This window comes from Triturus cristatus, chromosome 3_1 (genome assembly GCF_964204655.1).
Source record: "Triturus cristatus chromosome 3_1, aTriCri1.1, whole genome shotgun sequence".
In the NCBI taxonomy this organism is placed as follows: Eukaryota; Metazoa; Chordata; class Amphibia; order Caudata; family Salamandridae; genus Triturus; species Triturus cristatus.
In genome coordinates, this window is record NC_140583.1 from 225,450,698 (window position 1) to 225,477,795 (window position 27,098).

The window sequence follows — 27,098 nt, forward strand, 5'->3', positions numbered from 1 at the left end:
CATGATGGCTTTACTGAAATCTATTGTGTTTGTTATCACACACCTTGTTTTAATAAATCTTTGCTGTTACCAATTCTAGATTTATTATGACATGCACCCAGAGGGCGCCTTAGAGGTGGCCCCTGAAAAACCTACCTGCATCTAGTGTGCTGGCTGACCGGTATCATCCAGCCTGCCACCACAGACAAATGTCTGACCCCCTGCAGATGAGAGCCTGGGCTCTCTCAGGTGAGAAACAATGCCTCTGGAGGAAGGTGTTCACACCTCCTCCAGCAGGATGGCTCGTGATTTAGCATATCAAGGCCAGGGGCTTCAAGGCACCGCTGCCTTTGATATGCGGCTCCGGCTTCCCCCAGACCTAGGAGATGCCACCCCCAACTCTGAGGCTCATTTGGCACCAGGACAGGCGGGAAATTAACTATTCAGTAGGCATGTTGTACCTCCAGGCTAGTCACACCCCTAAGGGGGGGGCCTACCTGATGTGCACCAGGAAAGAAGGGTTCCACCATCTTGTTTTTGGTGAAATTAGGAACTCTGGGACAGGAAGTGATCATATAGGGGTGTACTGATCCCGGGGGTAAGTAGCCCATTGGCTACTAACCTTTGCTCCCCTTAATGCCCCTAAAGTTAGTATTAGGTGGCCTCCTGACACCGGAATCTCCGATTTGTCTGCCTAAAAGAAGAACAAAGATGTGAGAACTGTGGACCAGCACCTAACTTGGGGCAAAACCCTGACTGGCTGCTGCTGTCCTGACAGTCATCGACACGACTCGTCAGAAGTGGAACAGCCTCCCCAAATCTCTGGAGACCTGCCCAGCACTAAATCGAGCCAGCAACATTTCCCTTGGAGTTGAGGAGCTACTTCCCTGCACTAGCAGGCACTGACCACATCTGCCTGGTACAGCGTTCTGTTGACCCCTGTGCCAACTGAGGGAGCAACTCTCTAAAAAGAGGTCTTTGTTACTCCAGGAGGTCAGATGCATATCCCAGCCAAGTTTGGAGACGCCAGGACTCAAAGGAGCCACCCAGCAGCAATACTCGAGGTACCAGAGCCAGTTGCAAGCACCAAAGCTTGTTTGTGTTCAGTCGAAACACCACTACCGCCAAAGCTTACCTGCACTTTGAGGGACTTTGAGAGCGGCGCCAACTCCACACCGAGAGTGGCCCTGCTGCGTTTCTTTTCTATCTTCTACAGGTGCACCAAGAACTGTGAGAGTCACTGTTAAGTGCCCAAATACAGTACATTTCCCCCCCATAGGATAACATTAACGCTCCCAAAATTGCACTCTCAACTTTGAAAACTGTAAAAATTCATAACTCTTAGCTTATTCTTAATCCGATGATCTTGTTTTCTAGATCCATATAAAAGTATGTGTTATTTTTTATAAATTGGTGGATATTTTCATGGAGTGTCTCAGTTACTGGCTTTGTGTGTGCAATAAATGCTTAGCAATACCCTCTGATATGCCTAACTGCTCACCCACACTACCTCAAAAGAGAGCATTTGGGTTATCATTTGTGCCTCTGTAAGCCAGTTGGGGTTTGCCTGCAGTCTTTACACAATGTACCTCTTGTTGTTCCACTATATAAAGAGCCAGCTTCCTACATTTATTGTCCTTGTTCTCGTTTTAAACAACAGCTTAGCTCGAGCAGTAACAATCGTTACCTGTGTACAAAGCACTATTTGGTAGATCTTTGCTTGAATGCTGCATGACTACTGACGAACTGGAATGCTCAGATTATTGCTGCCAATATGTAGTACTGTTTTCACCTCCAGCGATGTTTATTATAAATGGTAATAAACATATGTGTTAAAAAAATGAATAGTAATTGGCTCAGATTGTAGAGGATAATGCATTTGTCTTGCGGGTTTGACATAGACCTTTTGGTTACACGCACAAGAAATATCGTCTAAATGTGTTCCATGGTGTATCATCTCCAAGGTGCTGCTGGTGATGCTTTCAGTATTCTGTGGACATTCAGCATTCATTTTACTATTCCACACATTGCCCTACTTACACGGGTCTTTAAGAAAATCAGGATAAACAATGCTCAGGAAGTTTTGATAAGTCTGATTTGGTAAGGCATCCATTCTACATCTCAGCTTGTCCAGCTCTTGGCAGCTTTATCTACGTAAGGGTCTTCTAACTCAGTGAGAGCAGACTAACCCAGAAAGTGATCTGTTTATGCATTCTGGGCACACAAGTTTTCTGGATTCTTTAAAGTCAGGCTTCACTTACTCTGCAGTTCACTGTTTCCATGGAATAAAATAAGCTTACCACTGGGACAGTTAAAGAGTATCTAGCTATGATTTCTTTGTGCCTCATATCGCCGGACCAAATGATTCCTTGGAGGTGGGGGTCTACAGAAGAAGTTCCCCCAAAACCCTTTTCAGTGTATCAGTGGAATCTTTTTCTTAGCTTTTGATGGATCACTCTTAAAACCCATGCTTGCTTATGATTTGAAAAGCCTGCCTTGGAGGGGTTTCAGGCGCTCTTTGCCTGAGGAATTTCTGCTACCCTGTACCCTGTATATGGTTGGCTCGATTTAGATGATTTGTAATGCTGCCCCTTTATCTTCTGAGTGGACTTTTGCTGTACATTGTCTTGTATAAGGAAAGCGGGTGCAATCCCAGTTTGGAAGAGCTGTGCTCCAATCCTCCTGGTTATACTTTCTGGTGGGATCCTAGGTCATTATCCTTTGTAGATGTTGTTTCATAGGTTCATTTAAGGACTCTCAAGGAGTGGGTATCCATTAGCTGTCCAAGTTGCTTAACTTCACTAATGTTCTTGGGTACTATAGCTTCTTCAGATCCCCTACAACCCTTGCACTTTGACTTTAGAGAAGGAGTTACTTTTTCTAGTTACATTTTCATTTAACTCCATTCTGTACGTCCTTTGCTTCTTGGGGACAGGGTGGAAAAGCTCAGACAGAACTGATTTTACCTGTGGTCCGGTGCCATGTATATAATCCATTGTGCCATTGCCAGTGGAGTCTCCAGACTCTAGTCAAGATGCTGGACACCTCCATCTAGAGTCGGTGACTTAAGACTGATTTGTAAAATTCCCAGATTCAGTCTGGCACCTACGAAAGAGGGCATTTAGAGAATTCAGCTGGAGGAATTGTATTTGTGGGGAAAATATTACCAAAATGAAGTAATTTATTCTTTCAAGAAAATCCTTTCAATGATCCTGGTAATGAACTTCTGAATTTGGATTCAAGCTAGCTAGTCTAATCTACAGGTTTTATAAAGCAGATAAAATTCCAGGATAGAGAAAGAAACTTCACTTGTAATACCAGCACTCCGTCATGGATTTTTTTTCTCTCCATAAAAACCCAGTCTAAATCCCAGTATTGGAGTATAATGGTTCTAACTGTGCTCTTATTAGATTGTTTCTGACTCTGTACTTCACAAATAAACTGCTGTTTTGTACTGTACTTGTGTCACCCACTCTGGTTGATTAGTGCGTTGCCACGGTTTGGGCCACTGTACCTTGTTATGGGTCGGGCTGAAAGGGGTGAGGAGGTATGAAGGAGGGAGAGATCACAGTACATTAGTACCTCTACAACTTCTATACATTAAGAGCATTCTCTCCACTGCCTATCGTCTCGCTGGGCAGACAGCTGTTACTTCTCACAACTACCATGTAGCGCAAAGATTCACACCGCCACATCTCTAGTCTTTGTCTGTGTCCTATCATCTGCTTCCACCATTACGAGTTGGTCTCATGTAGTCGAGTCCTTTTTGCTTGAGTTTATGGAAGTGAAGCAATGATTCCACCTATAATCACAATCAGTATCTTAGCTAAAGGGGTCAGAAATACCCCAGGATGTAAGATTTCTGCTGCTGGTCAGCTTGTCTGGATTTCAAATATGACTGCCCATTTCGTAACTGCAAAAGAAACCATTGATGGACGGAATGCTGGACAATACAAACATTCACCCCTAGTCACAAGTATCAGCGTTTAATCAATCATTCTTGTGCTCACCACACCACCCCAGTTTGGACCCAGCCATATGCAAATCAGTCTTGACCCTGTTCCTTATAGGAACAGTCCAACCCGAACTGCCAAGCCAGGTCCTCCCTGGACCAGAAACCAGCATCCTGGGACCGATTTCAGGGCATCACCCTTCATTAGCCAGGCTAGCTTGAATCCAGCGGTGTAGTGAGTACGGGACCCACGTCTGGGCATACCCTTCCCACTTAGGGCAACATATGCAAAAGAAACAATTGATGGACGGAATGCTGAACAATGCAAACATTCACCCCAGTCACAAGGATCTGGGTTTAATCCATCATTCTTTTGCTCACTACAACACCCCAGTTTGGACCCAGCCATATGCAAATCAGTCTTGACCCTGTTCCTTATGGGAACAGTCCATCTCGAACTGCCAAGCCAGGTCCTCTCTGACCCGGAAACAAGCATCCTGGGACTGGTTTCCGCAGCATACATTTGCTTATTAATTGTGTATTAATCAACCAAGTTGGACCCTAACCTAGCCCAACTTGACCTACTTCCGTGGTCTGCCATGTATCCATATTATTCTAATTCTTCAGGACATCACACTCTATACGCTATCCCCTGAGGGATTCTGGCTACAGTAAATTGCTCATTTACTTTTTATGGTTGTTGGACTCATTTCATACTCTGACCTCCTTAGCCAATTAGCTAAAGATGTCTCTTATTCTCTTACTTTCTGATTTTAAAAAAGTTTGTGAAAGATTTGCTATGGACTCCTTTTTATAAGGAGGCAGGTCTTTGCAATTGGCTTTTTTTTTTTTTTTTTAAATGACACTTCAAGGAAATCTGCCTATTTTTCCCTTCTTTAGGTTGCAAACTCGTATATGAATTCTTGTTATATATACACTTTTGTAATACATTTATGTATACTTTTTAAAAGTGCTCTGGGATCCCGACACATGGACAGAGCTATTCATTGCTTATAACTTTGATGAGGATTTCTCTGGAAGAGAACGAGGATTACAGGTGAGAGCATTTTCTTTTTCAGTGTTAATGGGTGTGAAAAATTGGGTTGTTGGCTGACTGGGGTGTGAACCCTGGTCAAGCAACAGCCACAATCTGTTACAGGGTGCACCACAAAAAGTCACTAAATTAACCTGTACTTAACCCTGAGTAGCTTGGCACAAAAAGCATTCAGGCTTTACTTGGAGGCAATGTGTAAGGTATTTATGCAGCACACAAACAGTAATAAAGTGAAATACAACACAAGAAAAATCAAAAAACAAATTGGAAAAATATAGTACATTTTAATAAATTATTTGAAACCAAAATGGCAAGCACCCAATCAGTAGATACGCAGTTATGAATTTTTAAAGTTTAAGGTTCCAAAAAGTGCCTAAAATATGAAAGTTACAACTGCGGACATCTAGTCTTGTGAGACCGGGTCAAAGTCGAGGCTAACCACTATGTAGTGCGGTTCAGATTCAAGAAGTGGATTGGGATCGGTCAGTTCTTACTTTCCAACTTAAAAGAAATTCTGAAGAAAAATGTCTAAGAAGGTAAAGTTCAGTGGGGTAAGTCTGCAAGAAGTGTCCCAGGAAGGAGCATCATCGTTAGATGGCCTTGGGTTGAAGCCACAAGGAAGATTTTTATGTTCAGACTTAGTTGCAGAAATGGAACTCAAAACTCCAGTGGGTGAGGCAGAAGGCTGTAGCTGAAGACAGTTCCTCGAGATCAGATACCCCTTTGGGGAAGGACTGCTGAATCGGATTTGCTGCTGCGGAGAAAGACATACCAGGAGAAGCAGCGAAGTCAGTCCGACCGCCGATCCACCTCTGGCGGATAGGCGAGCAGGTCGGTCCTGGTCGTCTCCTGGTTCTCAGAGCAATTTGTGGTGAAATTTTGTCTAAGTCCTCAGTTTTGCCATCTGGGCAGGCTTAGTACCGCAACCAAGGGTCCAGGACTGGTGGGACACGTTTAGCAGGTTCAAGACTCTCTCAGGATGGGTCCAGATGCGGGTTCTAAATGGTGGGAGCCTATGCCCCTGTGGCTCTGAACAGGAGGCCAGCAAACTAGCCCTTGGAGTCACTTCTGATAGTCCTGGGTGCAGGTGTAGATGCAGGGCTCAACTGCAGGGTTGATCTGTGAGGGTTCAAGGCAGGTCCAGGCAGCAAAGCAGTCTTTCCATGTACAGTAGTAGTCTGGCAGAGTGCACAGCAGGTCACAGCAGCACACACCCCTCTTAGAGTCCTTCCACAGGTCCAGTAGTGAACTGAAGACTGGGTCTGAAGGTCCCATTTTTATACCCCGGTGCTCTTCTAGAAGCTGGGAGAAGGTTCTGGAAAGGTTCTTTGAAGTGCTTGGAATTTCCTGACTCCCCTGCCCTGGCTCCAAGCTGGCTGCAAGGACAATACAGGGTTGTTAAGCTCTTTGTGTGAAGGCAGACCAAAGGCTGTTCAGGTGTAAGTGTGGCTGTGCTCTGCTCTGCCACCAGATGGCCCCTTCAGGCACACTAGGTGTATGCCAGTCAAACCACGTGTAGGGGGGTGAGCACAAGCACTTTAGCACTGGTCCTAAGGCCAACAAAAGCAAAATCCAGCAGAAGTTGAAGCTAGGTAGGCAACACGTGTGGAGGAAGACCACCTTAAGGCTGACTGGTCTAACCATGGGAATAAAACATTTCTGCTGTTGTTTATTTTTGGTGAAGGTAATTCCTCAAAGGTCAAGGTAGGTTTGAAACTGTCTCTGCTAGATAATAAATTGTCAGTGAAGAACATGGATTTGTTTTGTCAGATGTGGAGCAAGGCAAAGCAGGGATATGGCAAGAGTTGCTGTATTAGAGTGGATATAGTGGAAAACTATTCCAGCTGGATTAGAGAACAATTTATTATTTCTGATATCTAGCTTTGGTGTTGGTGAAGAAATATGTTAAACTTATTTTTAAACCTCCACATCCCCAAGCATTAGGGATTTGAGAGCACACAAAGCATTTTTAAGGCAGCGAAACGTCTTTCTTTTCCCATTGAGAACCTATCTCAACCACGGTTGACTGTTTTATGTATTTTAATTTAAATGGGACTATTTTATCAACTGTGAGGCAGTAATATTATTACAATCCTTTAGAGATACATTTCTGCCCATTGGTTAAGGTGAACAAGTCCTGGAGGGATGGTGTCTATAAGAACATGTAGGGTATGGCTTTTCATGAGCAGTGCCTAAATATTCAGAACAAAAGCTTTAGAGTAAACTTTGGATGATGGAGAAGAGTTCAAAGTAAGTAAATGCATTCACTAGGAAATGGTTGAACCAGTCTATCTTGATAGGTAGGAATACTTTTATTTCAGCAGAGCCACCAATTCGGAAGTACAAAATCCTCCCTTAGATTTAGTTATGGGAAAATAGTGTTGGTGGAGGTCATTCATTTGAAACTAGAATATTTGGTGTCTGGTTTTCCCTCGGTCAATGTTGATTTCACTTCGGAAGTGTGGGAAGCTAAAATGGACCAAAACGAGGTACACTGTGTTAAGAGTCCAGGCAAACCGCAGTTGGTTTACAGAGGCACAAATGATAACCCAAATGCACTCCTTTGTGGTACTGTGGGTGAGTGGTTAGAAGCTTATCAATGTGTAGTGCCTAGCATTTGTATGCTCACAGAGATAATAAATGAGACATACACTCCAGAATAAATTTGAGATAAAATTATAAAAATAAGTCGTATTTTTATGTAAATTTTGATACCAAGAACTACATTATCATGTAGGTGCTTTTTTTAAATATGAATTTTTACAGGTATATAGTTCACTTAAATATGATCAGTTTCTGGGGGTCTCATTCGAGACTTGGGGTTATAGGGAGCCAAGGTCTATAGTACCACCATCAGTTGCTAGTTACCTTTCCTGGGGCACTTGGGTGCAGAGGTGCTGGTCGGGTTGGTAGCTGTGCACACTACTCCAGTAGGAAGAAAGGGGCTACCTAGAAACAAGCCACAGAGGGGGTTTGGTGGACAAGTCCTGGAGCTCCCACAGGGAGCTCGGGTCACAAGGGTCTTGGGAACAAGAAGCACAGTCGGTTCATCAGATCCCGGGATGAGGCACTCAGGTGCAGTATGAAAAAGTTGTCTGGTCTCTGTGCATCCTAGGGTCTTGCGGTTGCCGGTGTTCTCCGGGTTGAGGGTGCAAAATCAGGACAGCTGAGCCACTCTGGAAGTGGGTCTCTGCGGTGATGATGCCCCCCGACGGGTGCTCGGTAACGGTATCGTTGAAGTCCGGATTGGACACTCACGGTCTCTGCTTGCTGCAAGGGGTCCGGCACCCCGGGTGTTGGACCCATGAGGATCCGGTTGGATCTGGTGTCCTCTCACTTGGTGGCGGGACAGATCTGACCAGCAAGAGCACATGTACCTCTTCCTGGGGGCTGCTGCACTGGACTGAACCAATGAGCAGAATTTTGGTAAATCTGACTTTGCTTCTTTGCACCTGCCGCCTGCAGGGTAGTAGCTCCTCTACTCCATGGGAGATTGCTGGCAATGTACGAAAGGCTGGCAGTCTCCCGGGGACCTTGGAAGCTGGTCAGCTGCAGGACGAGTTGCTGGTCACTATTGGCAAAACTTGGTGCAAGCAGACAGGGTTTAGCGCCAAAAGTCCACAGCAAGTCTTCAGTTCCTGCTTTTCTCGTGGCTCTCCTTTGTCCTCTTATTCTTGATCTGTTGAATCTAGGTCTCTGGTATCGGGCGTGCCACCTAAATACTCAATTTAAGGGTGTTACAGGCAGTGACAGATAGTAGCCATTGGGCTACTTACCTTTTAGGGTGCCTATACCCTCTATCTATATGACTACTTCCTGTGCGAGGTGGGCATAACCCAGGCCTAGAGAGCCTAATTCTGCAAAAACGAAGAAGGTAGAATTCTAAAATTTGTGTTCACATCAGGTATACCATCTTATGGGTGGAATTAGCCTGAGAGGAGAACACGCCTCCTGACTAGCTAATTTAACCACCTGTCCTTGTGCCAGATGGGCCTGTGGCAGGGGATTTCATTTCCCCTGTCTGGGGAAGCCTTGGTCGCATATCAAAGGTGGCAGAGGCCTTTGAAGCCTTCTGCCTTGATATGCTGATTACTTAGCCATCCTGCTTGGAGGAGGTGGCAACACCTCTTGCAGGGTGTCAGAAACCTGTCTTTTGTGGTAGGTTTGTACACACCAGTCACCCAGAGCACTAATAGTCAGTGTCCACACATGTTGTATAGTGCACCCTGCCTTAGAGCTGTGAGGCCTGCTGTACAAGTGCCTTAGCTATACTGCATGCAGTGTCTGCAGGCATGACACACAGGCAGTGTGCCATATCATGGCTTCACTTTTCTTAGCACCATGGCATGCAGTTTGCATTGGCAGTTTGCATGTTTGTACTGTGGGGTTTAGGATGGCACAATACATGCTGCAGCCCTTGGGAACCCTATTTAGCCTCCTTGTCCTAGGTTTTAGGGATACCATTTACTAGGTACATACAGGGGGGTACTAAAGGTCTTGCCAGTTGGTGTAACAATTTACAGTTTTAGGGAAAGAGATCTGGCACCGGGGACCCCAGTAGCAGGAACCCAGTACACCTCTATCAAAATTGCATCAGATACCAGGCAAAAAGTGGGGGTGACCATTTCAAGAAGGGGTACTTTCCTACAGGAAGGTGATGTTTGTGGACAGAATTTGGCTCATGGCGAAGTAGTTGGAAAGCCAAGCAAAGTAATTAGCTTTGAGATCAGTTTGGTGATATATGATATAAATGTAAGTGGTTTTAGAAGGTGTGATGGCAAGCTGGAGACCTTTAGAATAGCGGTTGTGAGTGAATGTGCATGAATGAGACAAGCCACCTAGTGCTAAAATAGCTCATTTTTGCATATTATCTAGTAGCCATATGGAACCAGTGAGTCCACAATGAACTGTAAGTATTCAATCAGCTAGGTTATTATATTGCAGCTTTTGGGTCAGGATGAGACTAACTGTGCAAGGGTAGTAATCATTGTCTGTCTTGAAAATGTGGAACTTGCAGTGAGATGGGTGAATCAATGCAATTTGTGGGTGGGTTTAATGGGAAGGCAATGGCGAGGTTGTTAGGATCAGTCGTTCATTAAAGAATAACAAATGGCTTACTTGGGGTTCTGGTAGAAGACATTTGTTATGAGGTACATGTGCAAACTCACACATTTTGGACAGCAGCAATTCCTGAATGTCCTATAGAGAGGTCTGTGCCTGATGAGCCGTGTTGCACACTCAACTCATTTTGGGTCGGAGTGGGCCAAAAAGATTTGAAATGTTCTTCCATTTGTGTAGCATGGTTAGTTATTAAATATTTTATGTGTGAAACAAGTTATTATCTTACATTTTACACCCACTTCTCATTATTTTGGTGTAGATATAAAGGACAAGCTCCAGATTTGATTGGCAAGCAGGACAGTGTATATGAAGGTATAGTACCAATGTAATTGTTTTGTTAAACTGGCAGAAAAAGTATGAATACTTCTGGATAAGTTGTTTCTTTTGAATTTGGGCATGTGCATTACTGCATGGAAGAAATGTTTTAACATAGTACCAATGTAATTGTTTCATTTAACTGGCAGAAAAAGTATGAATACTTATGGACAAATTGTTCCTTTTGAATTTGGGCATGTGCATTACTGCATGGAAGAAATGTTTTAACACTTTTAAATGCAAGCAACAGTATTACTGACCATTGAGTTTCAAGTTTATTAGATACAAACAGTCTATATAATTTCTAGTTTCTGTGCATCATGCTGCCATCTAGTGGTTGGGTACTGAATTGTTATTTTACTGCCACTTGGGAGATGTCGACCATCTGGAGGCCAGTCATCTACTTGTGATGTCAGTTGCCCATCACAGAAACCCCTTTGCGTGGTCGGTATCTTCAAATTTGTTTTTCCTTGTTTTTAGTCTTGAAGCATAGCCGGGAGCATGGAAAGTGTTTGAGGGATCACTGACCAAAACCAAAGCATTCTGAGGGAAACGGACGGTTAGAAGACTACAAAACCTTTTCAGATGCATTGGAAGGGTTTCAACCATGCAGGTCGTGCAATGAACATGAGGAATAGAGTATGCCAATTTTAGGTTCTGCCAGAAGTGCCACCATAAACTTGCCTAGAAAGATCACCACAAGATTTGCAGCCTTTGCTCTCCAAAGGATCACAGTTCTAAGGGCTGTAACCCATGTGCATAATTCCTGCCTAAAACCTCAAAGAAAATGGGGGAATCTGAGGTTGGCCCACTGATTCATGACACAGTCGCAGGATAAATCAAAGACATTGGCCTGTTGAGTTATGAAAAGTGCCCAGAGGAAATAGGTGGCACATCCAGTTCACCAAAAAAGAGAGTGAAGACAGAGTAAGATAGTGAGATGAAGAAGCGCCAGGTAACGCCACAGGGACACGGTGGGGCCGATCAAAGCATTCAGGATTAAAGTCCTTCAAGACTACCCTTACACCGAAACCAACAGTGATCAAGGGCAAGCACAAGGAACTCTACGGGTCAAAGTCGAAATACACCATTAGTGTTTAACCCTTGGAACCGTCCTCGACTGGCGATCAGCAGGGACATTGACCCTGGAGAAAAGGAATAATCGGCACTGAAGAGGAAGCCCTTCACGCCAAACAGGGCGCTCTTGACATTGAGAGAAAAAATGCAGGCTTGAGGCTGAAATGTAGGCCCTCATGAAAAGGAAGGAGTTTGATGATTTCCTGAAGGGATTTTGTATTCCACTGAAGCCTCAGTGGGAGAATGATCAGGAGGTGGAATACAGCAATCTGTTGCCTCAAATGACGAAGAAGGAGGAGGAAGAATTGTTCTATGGAAAAAGGTACCAAAGAAGGTCACTTTGACTAGGCTTATTTTCATGACCAGAGTCAGCAGGAATAAGGGGAGGGTGGCAGGATATAGAAACAGACTCCTCTGAAGAGGGGGAGGACAATTACCCCTCCAGACCTCTAACCCCACCTCCCTCAGTGACATTGTTGTCTATAATGCCCTGGTTAAAAGGACAGCAGACACCTACAGGGTGCATGAACCAGTTCCTTCCAAAGCTCCCCAGCATCCTAGACCAGGGCGAGAGCCCTTGAGTGAATCAGCCTTAGCCAAGGATGTAGCACCTAGGATGGCAAAGAAGTATATACATTATTCCAGCAATCTTGCCTACATCAGGGTATCATACTTATCCAAGCCTCTAATGCAAATCTAGCCTTGATGGCAACATCTTCCCTACACTCAAGAAGGCGGTCTCGGCTAAATCCAATGACCCCTATCCACACCCTATCACCACTTTGGACTTTACCAGTCCTCCCTCCTCCACAGTCGGGAGGCCCACACTCTCCCTAAATAATTCCCCCTCTTAGAGGTTCCCAGAACCTCTCAACCCCCTGTCATACTGACCCAATTCACTAGACCTCTGACTCCGAAGGCGAGCGAGACTACTGGTTCGCTCTTCTTGCCATTCTCCAGTCTGTTACAGGCTGATTCTCGAGCAGTGAGTTCCCCTCTCACCCTATCACCATTGCACTCATCGAATGTTCCCCCATCTCGCATCCCTCTCTCTATGCCACCGGCTACGTCGGAGTCCTGGCAACTGCCTTCCACGGGCCATGTTCCCCTAAACCCACTCAATCCTTACTTGACCGTCCCTGACTCACAGGACACTGGCCCTCCCACCCTCCTACTTGTACCAACCTCTCTATCCATACATCATGGAACACCGCAAGTCCTCGATGACCAACTCCCCCCTCTGGAACCTCAAAAATCTGCCATAGACCTCTCTGGTACACATCGAGACCCCTCCTCTCTGCCAGAACTCCCCACACAACCTTTACCCCTCACACAGCATTCAGACCTGGTGGCGTGCCTGGGCAATATATCTCTCCAGCTGCCCCTTCTCACCGTCGAACTTCATGATTTGAAAGACCTTTCAACTGAACACCTCCCCCTGATTAGTTCCCTCCTCTCCCATGCAAATTTGCCCAGAGCCCCTACTGGTGACAGAACTCCCCGTGGTCAGCCCCCACCTTTCTATCTCTAAAACCATACCCCTACCTAATGCTCCCTCCCGCCCCAGAAGAGCGAAGGCTTATCTCGTGTCTAACGATATCGAGGACCTACTCAACTCCTGCTCGCTTATCTTAGACACCAACAAGATTACTCTGGGGCAAATTCAAGCTATTCACGCTAACCCGTACAGAGAACCCCCTCACAACCTTAGAGGCATAAATAATGACAACCTTATGAGAGTGAACATCATACAGACTCCTCCCCCTCATACACCGGTGCAACTTAAATGCATACTACTCAACTGCAGGTCAGCCAACAAACCTGCCTCTGAAATATTGGACCTCATCCAACACAATGAGATGGACATCATCATCCTCACTGAAACTTGACTCAGTCCCGCTTCCACTCCCATCCTAGACCTATTAGTGCCTCCTTCACTGACATAATCTGTCTAGACAGAGTTTTGAAGATGGGCGTGGCATAGCTTGTATACATCGAAGCACACTATCGGTCTCCCACTCGAAGTCCTCTACGCCGTCCTCATGCAAATACCTTTGTCTCAATATCTCTAGTCACAACCTTCAGGTATGCAAACTACACAGATTTGATCACCCCCCCCCTGGGGACACCTCCCCTTCATCGAACAATTAATGGAAACCATCTCTGGCAATGTTTATTCCGCTATGGCCCAAATCGTCCTCAGTGATTTCAACCTCCACTGGTCCAACTTCAATGAACAAGCTGTAACGTGCCTCAAATCCTTCTTAAGTGATCACAAGCTGATTCAACACTGTGACCGGCCACCCCATAATAAAGGAGAAATTCTGGCCCTTATCATCAATAAAGATCACACCATCACACTGGACACCATTGCCCCTTGCGATTGGTCCGATCATCACAGCATCTTCTTTTTCATCAACATGGAGGTCTATCTGAGGAAGGCTCAACCAACGAAATCGAAGATTTGGAAAAGGGACCTCAGAGATATCAATATAGCTGATATAGCAACCCACTGTAAATTTGCCCTCTCTCCACAAGTTGACATGTCTGAGGTACATGCTCTCACTGACTTCTACAACTCTACTATCTCTAGCATCATGGATTCCATTGCTCCACTCCAACAAAAAAATGCCTCATCAAAAATATCCAAACCATGGGTCAACGACAACTTAAAGTCGGAACGCCGCAACCTTAGAGCAATCTAACGATCCTGGAGATTGAAACAATCCTCGGACCAGCTAATCCGGTGGGTCAGCGCCCCACCCCCTTTGCCTCCCCCCCCCCCCCTTCACCTCTATCAGAGAAGATCGAACCGACTAGCCTGAGCACCAAGATTAATGCATCATGGGGCACCTTCACTCCCCTCAGTGAAAGAGACACTAACAAGATTCTTAAGAGTATCAACCCATCTAATCATTTTAGCGACCCGTTACCACCTTAGAAATCAAGGATGTCATCACCCCCATGTGGACAAAGATTGTCAATGCGTCTCTGTCACAAGGTACGATCCCGGATTGCCCAAAAGCCGCTCAGGTAACACCTATCTTAAAAATCCTACAGCAGATAGTAACAACTTCCGCCCTATTTCTAACATCCCCACTCTAGCCAAACTCCTAGAAAAATGCGTCCAATCTCAACTCTGTGCCCACATCGAGAATTTCCATCTTCTGGACCAACACCAATCTGGCTTTCAGAGTGGGCACAGCACCGAATCTGCTCTCATTCACGTTATGGATGACATTTTCAAAATGCTTGACCAAAATGAATCTTGCCTCCTTATCCTTCTTGACCTTTCCTCTGAGTTTGACACTGTTAATCACGACAACCTCCTATCCATTTTGGAGCACAGGATGGGCCTGTCTGGTTCGGTGCTGCAGTGGTTCTCATCCTTCCTCCACCACAGATCCCGAAGAGTTGAGGCCAACCACTCTCTCTCCCAGCCATCACCAATATCCATGGGGGTCCCCCAAGGGTCCGCCTTATCTCCCATACTCTTCAATTTGTTCTTCGAACCTTTAGCTAATGCACTAAATTCCACTGACATTCTCCTCCATATGTATGCAGATGATACACAACTTTATCTGAAAATCTCCTCCCCAAATAACCTCATATCACTCAACACTACCCTAATAAATACTCAAAACTGGTTAACTGAGAACCACCTCTTGCTTAACACCTCCAAAACAGAATTCCTTCTCATTTCTCCCCCGAATCACATCCCCAAGTTAGACCTTTGGATTAACCACCTCACTGCCTTCAACTGCTCCCCCCTCATTATTGACTCAGCCAAATCTCACGGAATCACCCTGGACAAGCATCTGAACACAAAGAAGCATATCAGCAATGTGTGCAAGGGAGCTAATCGCCTGATGAGGATACTCCGAAATCTCAAACTTTTCCTCCCACAAGCTGACTTCAAGCAAGTAGTCCAAGGGCTTGTTTTGCCGAGGCTAGACTATAGCAGTTCAATGCTCTGTTGCCTCCCCAACTATACCTTGGCCCCTCTAAGGGCATCACTGAATGCTGCGGCCAGATTGGTTACGGGAACCAAAAGAAATGAGCACATCTCTCCAGTCTTAAAATCCCTAAATTGGTTGCCCTATGAAGCAAGAATTCAGCTTAAGATTGCATGTCTGTCTCACAAAGCCCTCCATTTCAAAAACCCCAGTTATCTAGCGCAAAAGCTAGAATTATCCGGAGGAGGTAGACTTTCTATGAGTGCTAACTCTCTCATCCTGAAACCACAGATCTTTTGCAAAAAAGAAAATGTGTCACTGAGCTTTCTCCGGCTCTGCGCCGAAGATCTGGAACTCTCTCCCACCGGAAATTCGAAGAATCTCCTCCACGGTTGCCTTCAAATTGGAAGTAAAAAGATTCCTCGTGAGCAGGTTCTTACCTTAAAAGAGTCTCCGATTGTCTGCTCTATTGCTTTGGACTTACACCCTAAGTCCTGCGTTGGGTGTTATTCTTCTCTACTAATCACGTGCTCTCCACCCAGTTCGCTATGTACCAGTTATTACCTTACCCTTTGTTACCCCCTTTCGATTGTAACCTTGCTGTTTGGTTTGCATATTTAATTTGTTTGGATCGGTATTCCTTTTGATGCCTGTACTGCAACTGTTACCTTCCTTTCCTTCAAATTGTAAAGCGCTCTGATATCCTTCGGGATCATATTTGTGCTATATAAAACTTTATAAATAAATAAATCAGGGGCAGCTTGGCAGTAGACTACCATCACAGCACGCAAAAGAGCCAATGCTACAAGGACTCTACCAAAGAGGGAGAGCAAATAGATGGAGATAGTGGTGTGAAAATTGAAGCGGTCGGCTGTCACCCAATGATGCAACTCTAATGTGCCACCCAACAAGTTTGCGACAATCAGTGAGTTTAGGTGGAAGAGTTAATCCATCACCTCTTAGACCAGTAAAAGGAGGAGTCAAAGTTTGTCATCCAGAAGAGTAAGACCATCTCCAGCACTGGTCTAAAATATGGATACAGCCAGCAGATATCTGTTTCCAACCTAGGAAGGCATGCATCCCTGAGAGTCTCAAGGTTCAAGCAGGAAGGACAGGTGGCAGTAGTACATATGCCTTTTTATGGGTTAAACCTCTTTGGGCTAGTAGCGGACGATTAATTGCAAAAAATGAAAAAAGATCGCACCAGCATGATGATGAGTGTCTTAGTTCTTGGATCTACTTGCTTTGAACAAGTTTGTAAAGGTACAAACGTTCAAATTGGCAATGCTCCAGGGAGTTATCCTGCATCTGCAGAAAGGTGACTACATGGCCACCATAGACCTCGAATAAGTCTTCCTGCACCTGCTGATGAACAGTCACAGTAGATTCCTGCAGTTCTTCTTGAACTTGGTACACTAGCAGTTCAGGGCACTGTCCTTTGGAATAACACCTGTGCCAAGGATTTTCACAAAGTGTCTCACTGTAGATGCTGAAACGTGCTGGAAGATATTAATTCAAGCATTCTATTCATCACTTTTTGTGTACTTGCTATAGGTGCAGCCACTTGAGACAAGGGATCTATGCCTGTCCTTACTTTGATGACAGCATGATACAGGCAAAGTCTTTTGAGCAGTGCCAGGAGAGCCTAAACACAATCATGGAAACGCTCCACAGATTGGTGCCCTCCTGAAACCTGGAAAAATCTGCCCCAGTATTGGATGGATAAAATACTTTTTGGGGACCATGGAGGCAAAATTCTTTCCAGTTACCAAGAGAATCCTGGCTCAGGTGGGGCAACTCACCTTTACCAGAAAAGGCAATCTCTGACAGTGAGACAAGGGGGAAAATAATGTGCATGGTGGCATCTTGCACACATGTACAACCAATGCAAGATTACATGGGATACCACTCCAGAAGTGCCTACAATGTCAGTGGTCACAGGCAACTGGGAGTTTGCTAGTGTGGGGTACAAATACTAAATTAAATATCAGGTGCTTATGAAGCCCAGAAGGTGCAGTGAATCATATAGATGTGATAGATGTGCTAGATCTGAGGATAGTCTTCTTGGCTGTAAAGGCCATCCAGAAACAAATCGGGGTAAAAACGGTTCACGTACAAACAAACAACACACAACCACAAAGTTTTACTTCAGCAGATGGGGCAACTAGATCACAACCATGGCCCAGGAAGCTCAGGACAGTTGAAAGTGGACCATTGTGAGAATACTACTAGTAGTTGTGCACCTGCCAGGAATTAAAACAAGCATTTGCAATGCAATAAGGTCTCACACTTATGAGAGTTTGAGCTATTGGCATTGTAAATGACAATGCCTTTTTATTAATGTGTTGTTTTGAAAACCGATAAAAAAAAGACATTGTCATTTATAATGCCAATAGCTTAAACACTCTCAAATGCAAGACCTATTGCATTGCAAATGCGTTCGGCGTTAGGAGAGAGTGTGACCTGCCTGCACGAGCAGGCAGTACAAAGCTATTCGAGGAAATAGTGCTCGGAGGCTGTAATTAAAGGCTACCAAGCAACAACACTCTTAACAGTGGGTGTCCTCGTGGGAGGTTACAAAATGGGAAAAGGCGGTACTAAGGAGGGACTACTAAGCCTTTTTACCAGTGAAAAGCCACAGTTTACAATGGACAATAACACAAACCAATTAAAAATATGGGCGGAGAGTGGGCGAAGCTTAGTGGGGATACATGTGGGAACCATTTCCCTGGCACAGTACTTCTTCCCTGTGATGGGGCTGGCAGAAGCTTGGCTTGCACCCCCCCACTCTTCATTGTCTTTACTAGTAAAACATGTATTTGAATATACATCCTCACCACTGGAGTGGACAAAAAAAACTGGCGCCATTTGTGTATAAAAGGTGTTAAAACAGACTCACTTCTGTATCAGAGGAGTAAGCCACATTTGGTTGATTAGTGACAATCAAACTGCTCCCACATATTATTTTACGTGATGCCCTGAAGTGGTCAATCCTAAAACTAGCATGGGATGCTGATGGTCCACCTCACAGTCGCAAGGCCTCTAGGGAATTGGGTATTTTCAAGGGGGCCATGGGAGCTACTGGAAAGTGAGACAGGACGGAAAAGGCTCAGTCAAATTCCAGGAAGCTTACAATTTGGCTGAGCCTGGCCCACCCCTACCAGCTTGACAGGACATTTTCCTGCCTGTCCTCCCTCAGCCGTCCCCTGCAAATGAAGATATGTTTCTTGTTTGTTTTTCTTTTCGCTCTTACGACTGCATTAAAACCTGACCACGTGACGCAGTGAGTAGTGTAAGAGTAACAGGAAGGGGCATATGGTTACTGTACAATCCACCAGAGCATGCACAGCGCCCTCTGCAGGATGATGCAGCAAACAGCACACCCAACAGCTGCACAAAGCCATATCTGTGAGGTGTTGGGTGCCTCTTCTACCAAACTCTGCCACCATGTGATTTAATGCTTCTATTCCAAGGGCTTACCAGAACACTAGAATCCCAAAACACAAGGCCCTGTGGGGGGCATGAAGTTTCCCAATCAGTAGTGTGACATACATCTGCATAATGTAAAGCGATTAAAGCTGTACGCACAGTTTGGCGTGTTTGTGGAACACAGCCACGCAGGTATGGGCTGGAAGACTGTGAAACACATTCCTTTTTAGGTCAAGCCTAGTGCAGCGCGCATGCGTTGTACTAGGAGGACGACTTCTTGGAATCACTCAGCACTTTTAACTAGGACTGGGCAGTAAATTCCGTTCCGCTCGCGGAATTTGGCTATTTTCGCGTTCCGCGGACTACGCGGAATTGCCCAAAATTCTGCGTTCCGCGGCTTCGTGGAATTTTTTGCTTGTTTGCGTTCTAAAAATGCATGTTCGTGAAATATTTCCCCACTAGCACGTAAACAGCATTCGCAAACAGGAAAAAAGCATAGCGAACAAGCAATTACGCGTGTTTGCGGAATTTCTGCGTGCTCACGGAGATTTGTTACCGTTTCGCAGAGCTTTGCGTAGCACGACAACGCAAATTCCGCCCACCCCTACTTTTCACGCGCTCGTGCGTGTATTTTTTTTTCCAGCATTTTTCCTATTGGGCTTAGCGTGCGAAGACAGCACGCAATTGGGCAAAGGCAGGTGCATGTCCCACCTTTCCCAAGAAATGTATCCGCCCACGGCCTACGGCTTGCGGTTACAAGCAGTGGCGCGCAGTGTGCCATCTGTTTCGAATTACCGTGCCCGCGCTTATTTTGTTTACTTCAACCCATCTGTAGCAGTTTGGTCTCTAGCCTTTGTGGTCTGTTTTCATTTTAAATAAAATCCTTTTCCATGTAGCATCTATTATAGTTCCAGTGATAGCAAAGCAAATTGCATCCTTGTTTACATTTCTTATGGCAGATGTGCATTCTCTTTGGTTAGTTTAATGATATTAGTGTGTGTTCGTGTGCTTTTAAAACTTGTTTTTTTTGTTACCACGCACGCATTTCATTGGCGATTACTCTTTGGAGACTATACATTCCGTACTGACTTTTCAAGATTTACTCGCATTCTAAAGCAATATTATCTGCACTTGTGTGCACTGCGATGTAACATCCAGATTTCAAGCGTCCCATTAAAAGGATACCATTTGCTTAGTTTTATTATTGGAGTGTCAGTGCGCAGTTTCAGTTCATCTTATTTTATATTAGCTAATCTCATATTTCGATTACATGCGCATAAAAGGGGAACATATTTCACCTTAGAAAGGGTCGGTGTACCACGTGTATATATAAAAATAAATAAAAGATTAATATTAAAAAGTCATGGATAGTCATACTGCGATTCAGCTGGTAAAGAATTCCAAAATGTACAGTAGGTGTTCATATTAACAACGAAGTACAAAACAGCAACATCATTTCTCTACACCATTTCCTTCATCCTTATTAATCAACTGGGATTTAAGGCCATATTTTAGCTGACATTTCTGCAATAGGCAATGGAAAAGCAATCCCAGTGGCAGACTACCTTTCGAGAGAATACACGTGGCGAGGACACAATTATTTTTAAGTCTCTATATTCTGCTCGAGGGGTAATACCTGAGGAGCAGGGGTACGCCAATGCAGGCATGTATCAGTGGTAGAGTTTATACATTTAGTTTCACAAAAGGTCCCCATCACTTTGTAAGCCGGTACTTAGTTGTGTAGGACATGGTGCTCTTAGCTGCCAATAATAGCAGTAAAACAGTTTTTTTTTTTTAACTATAAATAATTTTTCAAGCTCAAATAAAACAGATTTTTTTTTTAGCACTTCTATTACGTTCCTCATACATGACGTGTTAGCTTCGGACTAGACAGAATTAGCTGTCTCACCGGTCGTAGGTAATAAAAAAAAAAAAATCATAAATGAAAATTACACACATAACCATAAATTGAGGAGTTCTGAGTCGGCACTGATCTGATCTGTTCAACTGTCATTCACAGTTAGCTTCTGCCCAGTCAGCACCTTGCGCTTCCCCTCCACCATGGGCTCTCTGCTAAAAAAAAAAACAAGCATTGGCATAGCCAATAGGTCTCCCTTTTGGGACCTTATAAGTATTTAGTTATGCAGCACAATATCCTTGGTGCAACAACATCAACTGTTGCATGGCTAAACACTTACAAGGTCCCAAAGGCGAGACATATTGGCTATGCCAATGCTTGTTCCTGATTGTCGCAGACGGAAACCACCTGTCTTCGCAGAAATTCCCACTCTACGTTTTCAAGGGTTGAATATTTTACAAGCCCGCCTGAGGCTTTACACACATATTATTTTCAAAAGGCATAAACCCTGGCAGGGGAGGGGGGAGAGAGGGGGGGTCTAGTAATGGGCAGGGTATGCGCCGGCATAGTGAACAGTAGTCCGTTCAAACTCTGCATTTTGATTGGGCGATGAGTGGGCCACATGACTGCTGTTTTCTCTAAGGAGCCAACAGGGAATAAAGCCATGTCAGCCCAGCTGCAAAAATGATTACAAAAACAGACCTTTTGGCTAGTGCCAACATCCCTTGAATGTCAATGTTTTAAGTATGAGAGAAGGCCTCATTTTTAAAGCACACACTCACATCATCTTCCTGCATCAGGAATCAGGTTTACCTCCCATGGCTGGCAACTTGACAGCGTACACTGTTCCAGATTCTGATTCACACGTTCCGTGACTGCTTACAATTCTTCATAATAACAGTATGAATAGTATTAATAATAATAATATAATAATAAAGCCAGACAAAGCTGGATTTAAGGCACCTTTCTAAGCACTGAATGCATTCAAGAAACCTCCTAGAGGGAAGATATTTGACCCTTGTGTGATGACTGACAGCGCAGACAACGTTAGCTCATCTTAATATCTGACCATGAATACAAATCACTATAAAGAAATTGCTTTAATATGCCCAATGATCTGATTTTATCCTTCATCTGACGTGAGTAGCTCATCCAGTTCCACGTTGTGCATTTCATTCTGGGATTTGTAGTACATTATAATGACAAAGAAGCAAAACTGCAAGCAGTCTTGTTTCTATGCAGATAGTGAATTCCCTGCAGATGTCTGCTTTTCAAGTTGTGGTTACAGGTTTAAATCTTACTTTGAATACTTGACCTTTCATCCTTCCAAGGTAAATACATGAATATCATTTACATCCTCATTCTAAGTGCCAGGGCAACTTTGGAATTGGGTGCCAACTGTGTGTGCGTCCGCTTTCCAGTTATGGGTTGTACACAAATTGCAATTAGTGCCTGCAAATGCCTCTTCGTAACAGCTAGAGAGGTGCGTAAAGGGAAGCAATACTTGTCTAGTGTCAGGGCAAAGAATCGACTCCGCACTGAATGTTTTACAATAAATAGGTTGTTATCTAAATGATTAGTGTCTGTGTAATTTCGCTGCGGTCATGAATGATCCTGCTTATTTAAAATGATTCCATTCAGTTTCAATAGTCAGTTTACAACAGTTGCCTTTATTTGGTCTGATATAATCTGAAATGGCATTTAATTCGATCAATGCACTGGTATCCTAACTGGACGAGCTATAACAACCTGACATTTGGCAATTAAGTATCACATAATTCTTTAAAAAGTTACCTCTATTGTGCCTAGAAGCTAAAGAATTTTTTTTTTTTTGTATAAGCTTTATTCGAGACAATTCTCATAAAAGCACATAAAATCAACACAGTTATACAATAATACATTATTACGGATTAAAAATTCATTAAACATAGAGTACGGCTCATACAACATTTACATATAAAAACCATATTTACAAATAGTATTACATTAATCATTGTTGAGAGGAAAACCTTGTTACCTGCTTCCCCCCAGGGACCGTCTTCTAATTGCCCATGCCCAACCCAGGTATTTAGCTACCCCTATGACTATCGAATCCTGAGTTGTTGTACGTAGGATTCTTAGAGCCACTGTGCTGTCTCGTGTCCCCAAGTTTTTGCATACCGGCGAGAGCCATTTTCTCCTCGGATTCACATAAGCGTGGCATACGAAAAGAAAATGGCCTATGCTCTCCTCGGCATTTTCGCATGCTGGACATAAGTTATTGGTGGGTCTGTGCCAGCCAGATGTCAGTTTCTTGAGGGGGATAGATCCTGATCTTAGCTGAAATACAAGTTTCCTGTCCATTGGTACCGTGATGTTGTCCCAGTAATTTTCCAGGGCAGGAAAAAATTTTATCTCCAGGAAGCGACCAGTCATAGAGTCGGCCCTGGTGTCATTCAGCATCTTACCGCCAACCCAATCCCAGTATTGTTCTTTAAGGGCTTCTTTGCTAGGGAAGATCTCTCCCTCAGGGTTATTCCAAAGATTTGAAAACCCTAAGTTTACTAACATGGACTTCAGATGTTTTAGCCATTTTATCTTATGGAAGGTATCTTCCTTAATAATCCATTGAAAACCCTCCGCATATTGTCTTATTTCTGGAGTCGTCCAGAGACGTCTCCAGTAAAGGACTGGGCGCAATCGGGCTCTATCTACAATGGTGCGTCTACCTAACTCCAAAAACAGTGGGGTTAAGGGGGTACTCTGTGGGAGTCTTGTAATCCCTCGCATAAACTTGTTCTCTGAAGTCTGAAGAGCCGCTAAACCATCCCAAGCCCATAGCTCCGCGCCATATAATGTGGCACCCAAAACCTTCGCGTCATACACTATTAATGCGGGTTTTATGGGTTTTGTTTTGGATTTGCGGTGTTCCCCCCTTAAAGCACCAGAAAGCTGCTGGTGCTTTAAGACCACTTTATCTACATGATGCGTCCAGCCAATGCCCTCTGCGATCTGTACACCCAGGTACGTAAATTCTTTGACAATGTCTAACCTACTGCTGTTTAAGGTTACCTTGGGGTAGTTCCTGCGTCCGGGGGAAAAAGCCATTAGTTTTGTTTTTCCCACATTTACCTCTAGCCCATGCTCAGTGCAAAAAGCATCAAAAATGTTTAATGCACGTTGCAGCCCCATGGGGGTCTTAGACAAGATAAGAGTGTCGTCAGCGAACATCAGGATCGGAACCCTGGTGTCCGCTAACGATGGGGCATCAACACAAGCCTTCAGCATCCTCTCAACGATTCCGTTAATAAATAACGAGAAAAGTAAAGGGGCCATGGAACAGCCCTGTCGAACACCCCTTTCCACTGGGAAATCCTCTGTTGTCTCTCCACTTCCACCCCACTGGACTCTAGCGAAGTTGGATTCGTGCAGTCGCATAATTAATGTTAGCAGATCAGCAGGGATCCCCAACTTTTGCAAAACCAACCATAACTTAAACCGGGGGACTAGGTCGAACGCCGTCCGCAGGTCGACGAACGCAACGTACAGGCAGCCCCTTCCCAGTACAACGGTCTTCCACCTTAATATGGTAAAGCGGAAGACCTGATCGATGGTACTGGTTGCTCGCCTGAATCCCGCTTGGTATGGAGAAAGGGCGTTGTTGTCTTCAACCCAGTCCATAAGCTGGTTTGTTACCATTCTCCCAACTACTTTCTGTATGGTGGCTATTAAGCTTATGGGCCTATAGTTTGCAGGCAGTGAACGATCTCCCTTCTTGTGGATGGGGATAATGGTTGCGCCTTTCCAGAGGTCTGGGACCACTTCCCCCTTGGCTAGGGCATTCGCTACAAGGAGGGTATATCTCGCCCATCTGGTCATATCGTGTTTAAAAATATCAGGTGGAATGCCATCTGGACCTGGCGCCCTCCCACATTTCGCGGAACCAATGGCAATTTCCACTTCTCTAAGGGAGAACAAATCATCGGTTGCATAAACCGGTGTTATACTATCAGCTGCCACAGGATGGTTAACTTCCGCGTACTGAGGTCTGAAGTAATCAACCCAAGCTTCCTCTGCTACATTGTTGTCTGGCTTCGCAGGACCGGCTCCACTACCCCACTTGATGATTTTCCAGAAGGCCCTGGAGTCTTTACTATCAGAGGCCTCTTTTAGTTCGGCCCAGTGGCCTTCATCCCAATTCTTTTTTGCACGATAGATGGCCATCTTGTACAGTTCCCTATTCTTTGTCACAGCGGCGCGGTCCCTATTCCTTATGGCTTGTCCCAGGGCTAATCGTGCTGATCTACAATGACTATCAAACCACCTTCCCACTTCTTTAGATTTCTTCCCTTTCCTTTTTTTAATGAAGAAGCATGGTCTCAGGAGGGAGAATAACTTATTGTGGATTTCGGTGATTCCACTATCCCCTGGAACCACTGGAACCGCTGTTTCCATCGCGGAAATTGCACAATCAACAGCATTATTGATGTAAGTCATAGTGGCCTCGTTTGCCAGTACCTTGGGCCATTTTAACCTGCGTTCATCATTACTCATAACAGGGGTTTCATCGTATATCACTAGAGGGTTACCCGCACCAGTATTCCACCACCTATGAGTCACACAGAGGGGGTTGTGGTCACTTTCAACCCGGGGCCTAACTGTCATGTCAACAACCCCTTTCCACAGTTGGAGACTGCACAAAATGTAATCGATTCGGCTCCTGTTGATGCCATTGTCAAAAGTGTAGCTGCCCTCCTTGTCCCCAGGTGTCCTCCCGTTCAGTGCTCTTAAGCCATGTTCCATACAAATTCCATTCAGTGATAAGATCTCTTTTGTCCATCTCCTTACAGGTTTTAGGCATAGAGGTGGTACTCCCCAGAGATTGTCCTCTTCGCTCTCCAAGAGGTCATTTGTACAGTCCAGAGGTTCAAAAGTCCTGTTGAGGTCCCCTACAATTATCGTTACACTTTCCTGGGACTTGGTCTCAATGGCAGTAGACAACAGCTCAATGGTGGGTAAATTGGTTACGTTGCTACCTCTCACGTAGACATTGTACAAATCTATTAGTTGACCCTTTGCTACGGAGATTCTTAATAATTGCAAATCACAATTTCCCAGGTCCAACATTTTGATGTTGACCTGCAGGTCCTGTCTAACCCAAACAGTTAAGCCTCCCTTGGGCCGCCCTCTTCCCCCTTTTGACGCTGGTATACAATAGTTCAAATAACCAAGACAGAAAAGGGGATCACAAGCCCAGGTTTCTTGGAAGCAACAGATGTCATACCCACTTATAAAATCCACCCAGGATTGGGAATCCAATTTACTTGCCAGCCCAGCGACATTCCAAGATAAAAGCGTACCAATGCTAGCATCTAGCCCATCTCGGGTGTTAGTCAATGGAAATACTTGGGCTAACATAGGGCTTTCAGTAGAATTAGTCTGCCTTTCTTGGTCATCTGTCGGATCCACTGTCGTATTGGCTGGGTATGTTATCTTGGCATTTGTATTTAGGGTTCCCAGTCTAAAACCACCTTCTTCGACCAAACCCCCCGTCTCGATGTAATTAACCAATGAGTTTGTAACAGTTGTATTACCATGAACATCACATTGCCCTTCTGGCTCGTTAGTGTTCCCTCCTAAACTGTCAGTACTGGTTTGTCAATATCCCCATCCCGGCTCCTGCCATCCTACATGAGGGTTGTAATATGTGTAAGTGGTATGATTATGACCTACAGGAGGAGGTGGTAAGGGATTGACTGGCCATGATACTGTAGGGGGAATAAGGGGTTCATTGAGTAAACTAGTCGTTACACTAGTCGGTCGGGGGTAAAAAAAGGTAAGGTCTACAATTCCGATACCTCCCTTATTTGTTCCCCATCCCTGCCTTGTTATCCATCCCGCCACCCTTGGGTCTTGGAAATTGACCACTATGCAATCCCCACCCAAGGTTTTCGATGTATATCCCATCCAATCTATTCTCCTTACCCCTATGATTAGCCCGTCAATGTCACCAGGCAGAGGACGGTTTTCCTTTAGCCAGTGCATGATCTTGTTTTTGAGCATCTGGAAAGTTTCTCTCTGTCCTGGAGGTAATGATGGGACGTTTATAAGAACTGCTACATAGGGAAAGGAGTCTGGGGTGAGATTAATTGGTGGTTTTCTGTAGGGTTGTTTTGCCACGGGCGGTGGGATAGATTTGGGAACTTGGGGGACATATTGGGGGACAGGCTTCAGCGCCTGTTGTTTGTTATTTATTTGGGACGGTACTGAAGTTTTACCTACCAACAAACCTATGTTAGCCCTATTCCCTCCCACCGGAATATTCTGAGCTTTCTGCGTGCTATTAGTTACGTTTGCGTTTGTTGGTACTATTCCCGC

The 27,098-nt window shown here is 44.7% G+C and overlaps 1 protein-coding gene across 8 annotated transcripts in view; it reads left to right on the forward strand.

Moving 5' to 3' along the window:
- HERC1 (HECT and RLD domain containing E3 ubiquitin protein ligase family member 1) overlaps positions 1–27,098 on the forward strand; it is a 1,817,725-nt gene that overhangs the window by 990,016 nt on the left and 800,611 nt on the right. For all 8 annotated transcript variants that reach the window (XM_085643727.1, XM_085643730.1, XM_085643731.1 and 5 more), the window contains one exon: positions 10,366–10,418. In XM_085643727.1, coding sequence (XP_085499853.1) covers positions 10,366–10,418 — 53 coding nt within the window. The remainder of the gene's footprint in view (positions 1–10,365; positions 10,419–27,098) is intronic.